The sequence below is a fragment of the Bos grunniens genome, chromosome 11 (assembly GCF_055505025.1).
Source record: "Bos grunniens cultivar Pamir isolate PY7600 chromosome 11, Bosgru_T2T1.0, whole genome shotgun sequence".
Taxonomy (NCBI): domain Eukaryota; kingdom Metazoa; phylum Chordata; class Mammalia; order Artiodactyla; family Bovidae; genus Bos; species Bos grunniens.
In genome coordinates, this window is record NC_141175.1 from 8764314 (window position 1) to 8771324 (window position 7011).

The 7011-nt window shown below is 54.8% G+C and overlaps 1 protein-coding gene across 50 annotated transcripts in view; it reads right to left on the reverse strand.

The window, feature by feature from the left end:
* ODF2 (outer dense fiber of sperm tails 2) overlaps positions 1 to 5099 on the reverse strand; it is a 29364-nt gene extending 24265 nt beyond the window's left edge. For 4 of the 50 annotated variants that reach the window (XM_086324773.1, XM_086324772.1, XM_086324820.1 and 1 more), the window contains exons 1-4: positions 4926 to 5099; positions 2127 to 2217; positions 1160 to 1276; positions 880 to 948 (exon numbers count right to left, since the gene is read on the reverse strand). In XM_086324773.1, the coding sequence (XP_086180899.1) occupies positions 880 to 948; positions 1160 to 1276; positions 2127 to 2217; positions 4926 to 5089 (441 nt within the window). In that variant the 5' untranslated portion in view covers positions 5090 to 5099. Of the gene's footprint in view, positions 1 to 822; positions 949 to 1159; positions 1314 to 2126; positions 2218 to 3566; positions 3800 to 4002; positions 4742 to 4925 lie in introns of those variants that run through there. The other 46 variants (XM_086324801.1, XM_086324794.1, XM_086324822.1 and 43 more) reach the window with 23 other exon arrangements.
* Positions 5100 to 7011: the final 1912 nt, after the last annotated feature.

Below are 7011 nucleotides of genomic sequence, written 5' to 3' on the forward strand. Positions count from 1 at the left end.
TTCACTGCAATTGACCAGAATGTAAGCGTAGAGGGCAGAGCTGCCAGTTTGCAGCTGAAACCCCAGTGCACAGCAATGTCTCAAGAAATGCATGAATTACTGCACAGAAGGATGGACGGACAAGCAAAACGTGTTGAGGCATGGCCAAAAAGAGACAACAGTTCTCCTGGTACCTTGGCAACTAATACTGAAGGCAATTATTCCTCAGGAGATTATTTCAATGTATGTTGTTTTTAAGTTTCTGGCCACTCCACGCGGCATGTGGGATCTTAGTTCCCTGACCAGGGATAGAACCTGTGCATTGGGAGGGCTGAGTCTTAACCACTGCACCACCAGGCAAGTCCCTATTCCAGTGGTTCTGATATTATCTACGGAGTAAGTGCATGGTCTCTTATGTGGGTGACCACAAAAGAGAAGATGCCTTCCTGGATGTGTACATTCTGGTATACATTTGTCAAGCCTGCTTCAGACACCAGCACAGTATTAGCTCCTCACATACAAATCAGAGAGGCTCCGGGTACCACCTCTAGAACAAGACACCCTGAGCCCTACCTCCAGCTCTGCCACTCCCTCTGTGACACTTCACCTCTCTGAGCCTTGGGTTCTCATCTGCACCTTGGGAGAGCGGGTGCAGCTACCACGTTACGGTGTTGGAAGGACTCGAGAAGATTCTCGTACTTTCAGGGTTTAGCAAGGCACTCAGTAAGCGGGACCCACTGGGATGTCTCTGAGAGCTACAGCCAACCCTGAACCGTACCGAGCATGAGGCCTGCTAGAACCTGACCAGTCCGAGAAGAAAAGCCTGAACAAGAATGAGCCTACCTCCCAATTGCATCCCACATGCCGGGCGGATGATTTTCCAGGGGGCATCCAAGGTACCTTGGTTTTCACCCGGACACTCCGCCGCACATTCACGGTGTCCCCTTTCATTCCGCGCTTATGAGATTTCTGTGGAAAGGGACAAACCCAGGGTCACTTCCCTACACAGCTGGCCGTGGCGTCACTCTGCAAGTGGCGTCCGCTTCCAACTCTGCAGGGGAGCCTCTTCTGACCAAGGCTACTGCTGCCTTTTCTGGGTGACTGTCCTGCCTACCTTCCAACCAGGCGACCGACCTCTGAAAGTGAGTGCGTTGGCCTCACCCCCCTGGCATGCTCCTACCTGGCTGTTGGTCGCTGACGTTTTGGAGAGTTTTTTTATGTGGACGTGGACAGGGGTGTTCTCATCCACGTGAACATGTAAGGGGGGAGTTGAAGAGCGGTCCTTCATGGTTCGCTTCTGGCAGGCGGGGGAGGACAACACAAAAAAGGTTGATCTGCGGATGAGTAAACTGGGCATAAAAACCGAGCTCACAGCCTCTGGGGGCCACTGAAAGCCTAGCCATCAAGCGAGCAGGACAGCGACCAGCACTACTGGCATGCAGGCGGGAAGCGAGATGGGTGTGCCGTTCAGCAGGCTCATGCAGAGATGCCAACTGAAGACCACTGGGGAGACCCAAGGCCACCCAAGAACAGGGGCTGAGCGACCCACGAGTTCTACACAAGAGCCCTAAACCCAAGGCCCCAGGGGCCTCAGAGCTCCATCTCTTTGCAAGCCTGCTGGAACGCACGGCTCCTCCTGAGACGCAGCACAGCACAGCTGGAAAGCGGGTGAGGCCGCCATGCTAAATCTGAATGGGGCATGCGGATTAGCATGGGAAACACACAGAAGGGTTAGGGTGCAAGGCACAACAAGCAGCAGGCAGGTAAAAGACGATCAAGACAGAAAGCTGGAAGAAATGCCGAGATGAGAAGGTTGTACAGATTCTAAAGACAACATAAGCAGGGCCAAACACAGACCCCCTCGCCCACCAGCAGCTCCTATCAGTCCCAGTTCTTTTACATTTTTTCCCTTCTTTCTTTTTGGAAAATTTGTTTTATGATTTTTGAAATCTGTCCAGAAAGATTAGAGTAAGACAACCTCCTCACACCCGGCAGCCTTACCACAGGCAAAGCCAAATCGATCCATGAGCAGTCTATGTATGAAGGCATGTAACAGAGCGCCTGGCCACCGGGGTGCCAGCAGAAGCGTGCGTTTTTTTCTGGCAGGGCCGCAGGTGGAGGGGCTGCTCCGAGCGCATGTCACCTACCGTCACGGTAACACTGGGTGCGCCGCAAGGTGTCCTCAAGACCTTTTTCTGCGTGAGACTCGTTACTCCGTTCTTTCCACACGATGGAAACCTGTACCCAGGCACAAGAACCAGATTATAAGCAGAAACCTAGGGCTCTTTTATTTCTTAGCTCTCCAGAAGCTATATACTACATATGGCTAACGAGTTCACGGCTAGGAGAGCCAGTCTGGAATTACTTGGCTCCTTTGACACAAGCACCAAACACTCATGGTGTGCCTGGCAGGAGGATGGAGACATGGGGCAGTGAGCATGCGCAGCACTGGCTTTTTAGCCTGCCATTGCGTCACACGTATTGTGACCTTTTACTGAAAGGCCCAGCTGTCATCCTTTCAGGAGATGAAAAGCAAACAGCATGTGGCTAACAGTCAACACAGTAGCCTGGATGAGGGTCAAAGTGCCCAGAATACTGCCTGGAACAATGCTCAGTGAACGACTGACCAGAAAAGACAGAGCCATAGGCTCTGGAATAGTCTCTGGGCCTCAGTCTCATAAAATTAACCATCATATATTCAACTAAGAGGATGAAAAATGATTATTACCTAAAATATTTCACTTGCTACCCTTTAAGTACCTAAGAGGTAGGGTTATTATCATTTAAAAAAATTTTTGTAATACCACATCTTACTTATACATAAATGGCCCCCTCACCAAATACGCAAATAAAGCAAATATTTAATCTCCAAATTTTGGCAGAAGTACATCCAAGAACTCCAAGACAGGAAGGGACCTGCGATCCATCCCACTGCCTAAAAGACAGACCCCCAAAATACGACCTTGTCCTCACCCTCCATTATTTTGGGGAAAAAAACACGCAACATAAAAACGCAATGAAAAATTCTGAAGCACTTTAACACACACTTTGTTGTATGTATGTCACACCTTGGTAAAAAAGAAAAAAAAAATAGAGTCCTACTAATCATCTAGCCAAGGAATTACCAAACCTGGGTAGACAGGTGTTTCTCCTCCTCAGATTATTTGTGAACACTTAAAAGTCAATAGATGTGGGAAAGCTCTCTTTCTCAGTAGGCTTTCCATCAGACTACCTGGATTCCATCAACATATGGCTAACTGCAACATCCACTTCTTACATGGTTATTTACTTACACCTAGCCTCCTTTCAAAACAGATCTGAGCCTAGTATTCCAGTGACAACAATGGTGATCCTATTTGCTACCAGAAACTGGGGCACCTGAGAGGGCCAGAGGGAGGCAGAGAGGGTATCATGTGAGTGCATTTTCCTCCTTCCTCCGAAAAATTAGTTTTGAATGTTTTGGTCCAGGCCTTCAGTACACAGAAACAGGGAAGCTGAGAAAAGAATCCTTCAGCCAGCCCGACCTGGGAGCCCCTGCCCACGTTTCCCTGCCCTGTTGGCAGAGGTGCCCCCCACAACGGCAGTACCTGGGGGAGCCGCCTGAGGATGAGGCAGACATGGTTAGGCATCGAAGCCCAAAGGTGGGCAAATGGGTCAGCAGATTCTGGCTCAGGGGGACCCAGAGGGGCTTGTCAACGAGAATCTCAGGGGCCCGGCATCAAACGTCCTCTCAGGGGAGGAGGGTGGAAGCTTTAGGGGTGGCTGTTGGATGAAAACTTGGGAGACGCTCCTCTACTGTCCAAGTCGCACAGCAACTGTCCTGCCAAAGTTGGGGGGTGGGGTGGGGTGGGGGTGCGGGTGGGGAGGAAGATAGGAGACAGGCTGAGCGACCCGGCGGTGAGAGCTCCGCTCCCCAGGGAGGGACAACAGGGGGCGGAACTTCCAGGGAAAAGGACCACCACACCCAGGCCCCCCAGCGAGACGGAAGGTGGGATGGTCACCAGCGGCGGGGGTGGTGGAAACCTGAAATGCTGGCTAGCGTTGCGAGGAAGTTGGGAGAAAACCGCTAGGCCCCAGGTGGGCCCCAGAGGGCCGGAACCGGCGCTGGGAGCTGGAGGGATATTCGGGGCGGGGCCAGGGCAACAGTCTCCTAGGAGAAGGGGCGTTCCCGGCAGAATAGACACCCGAGGAGGCCAATAGCATTTGGAGGAGGGAGGAGCGGAGGCTGACGGGGCGGGGCAAAGGGGGCAGCGAGTGGGCAACTCCCCGACGGCCGAGGTAAAAAATACTCCAGAGGCGCAGCAGCGGCGGCCGCTGGGATTTTAGTATCCGAGTTAAGAGCGGGTTCGACCCCGGGTTGTGGCAGGGAGCCGAGGGCAGGATTCCCCAGTAGGGAGGCCCGCTGGACCAGGGAGGCCCTTCCAAGCCAGGGAGGCAAGCCTCGGGAGGCGGTCCCCGAGGACAGCGCTTGCCTACGAGGAGCCCGGCCCAAATAACCGCCGGGCCGAGGCGCTCCAGGGAGGGCGAGGCGGACGGGGCGGGGCCCACCGGCCGGGGCAAAAGAGGGTGCGAGCCCAGTCTCCGTCGGCGGAGAGAGGAAGGACGACCACCCACCAGCGGGCTGGAAGGGCCCCGTTTCTGCCCATAGAGAGGAGGGCGAAGCCCTGCCGGAGGGCAGCAGAGGAGGAGGTGGCAGAGCGCCCTGCTGGTGTGGCCAGGTGAGGAGATGCCCGCCCGTTAGCGGGAGAAGGCCCGCGCCGGTGGGCGGGGCGGGGGCGGGGGGTGCTCGTCCAGATTCTGACCGGAGTGGGACAAGCGTGCAGGCGGGGGGCGGCCTGGGTGCGTGGGTCGGGGGGTCTGGGCAGCAGGACCAAGCGATCCCGACGGACAGCGCCCCCCCCCCCCCACCGGAGCGGCCTGGGTCCCGCCTCCCAGCGGCCTCTCACCAGGAGCGACACGGCTGCGCCCAGAAACGCCGCCTTATGAAGTCGTTGAAGTCGGAGGCCAGGGCCGTGCCATGGAGACGCCGCGGCGGATGCAGTCCGGCCCCGGCGGCGACTCCTCCCCGCTTCCGCCTCCTTTTCCGACACCCGGTCGGCAGCTCGCCCATTGGCCAGTTCAAACCCCCCCAGGAGCCTCTCGGGTTTAGCCATTTAGGCCCAGCCCCCGGCGTCACAGAGATGCCTTGCCAGCCTCAGCCGCAGCAGAAGCCCCGCCCTCTTCCGGGCGCCACGCCGCGTCGCCATGGAGATGCGCGACGCCACCGACGGGCCAGGCCCCGGCTTGTCTAGCCGTTCAAGGCCGAGCTTAACCCCCCGCCTCCGCCATTTTCACCCTATCGTCCTCGGTTTCCCTCACTCAGGGTAGCAACCAAATTCCAGCCCGCTCTCTCTGGTTCATATTGGGCCACTGGGCTCAGAGTGAACCTGTGAAGTCGCTCAGTCGTGTCCGACTCTTTGCGACCCCCATGGACTGTAGCCTACCAGGCTCCTCCATCCATACAATTTTCCAGGCAAGAGGACTGGAGTGGGTTGCCATTTCCTTCTCCAGGGGATCTTCCCTACCCAGGGATCGAACTCAGGTCTTTCTGCATTACAGGCAGACGCTTTGCCGTCTGGGCTCAGAGAGGGGTCACCAAATATGTTTGTGAGTCCGCAGCTGCTGCCCACTGCTTCTGAAAATACAGCCCTGTCTCTTCTCCCCCTCCGTTAGTGCAGAAATGGACCCCCACTTCTGCACACCACCCAGACTCTCTCGCCGTCCTGCACTATCTGTCTTCGTCCAGGCTGAAGGAGGGGGCCGCGCGTTCCCCTAGATCCTCACCACCCTCCTGCACACTATACTCCCGCTGTGTGTACAGACCTATTCCGCTGAAGTTCTCGCTGAGTCGCCATCTTCTCAACTATGCTTCACTGTTAGCCAATCGGGGTGGGGGGGTTGCTGTCACGTGGCTCATGGAACCACCCTGGATTCTGGAAGATTTGGACATCCTCAGGGCCAGCCTGGTCTCAGTTCCTTAACATCCTCATCTACGTGACCTTGCCCGCACCTCAGCCGTGCAGGCCCAAGATCTACACACCGGTCCACGCTAAATCTCAAGTTCCAGGTCCCCTCCCCCTCCAAACAAAACTACTACTTCTGCCATCCCCCCCCAACCCCCACTGTCTAATGCGTAGTCATTCCTCGATGTTAGGGAGCCATCCACTCCCTTGATCCATTCATTTTCTCCCTGTTAAGTGATGGAGCCCCAATCACTACTTAATCCAACCACGTGAGTGAGTCTCCCCAAAGATCAAACGCACAAATCATTTCCTTCACCCTCAGCTGAGCCTTTATCACTGTCCAGCAAGTGTTTACCACACTGGCTTTTCTAAATCTTTGCCTCTTCCACATCCCATACACCAACTCTCCTTTTTCATAGAGGGAAAAAAAAAAAAAAGCCATCCAGTGGAATTTCCTCCATCTTCTCTTCACCTTCCCTCACCTTTAACTTCCACCACCTTATCCCCCCACTTGAAAGGAGGTGATGTCATTCTAAGCAGCCCAAGATAATCTCCTTGTTTACAGGCCTATGTCAAACATCTCTGTGGAATGTCTCTTGCAACCCCCAGCACAAGAGCTGTTGATCGATTCTCAGTGCTCCCACATTCAATGAACGAACATTAAGTCCCTAACTGCGTGCTAAGCCCAGTATAAGGGACACCAAACTGACATGTCCCGCTTGGCCTTTAAGGAGCGCACAGCCAACCACTTTAGCATGACCAGATGGGATGCTTCCTCCCCAACCACTGGAGGATTTGCCTGTGGGTTTGTCCCCTACCTACCGTCTTAGGAGGGTCTATCTCAGTTGGTGCAGTTCTTAGGGGACTTTGTGATAGAGAAGGGTGGAGAGCTCACCCCCTTAATACAACACATGCACACACACGCGCTAGAGGTGAATGACAGGAAAGATGAAGATCTCACAAGAAGAGGAACAGAGAGGCATTGGTGGGGTGCTGAAGACAGGGGAACAGGGACACCTGTAGTATGTGA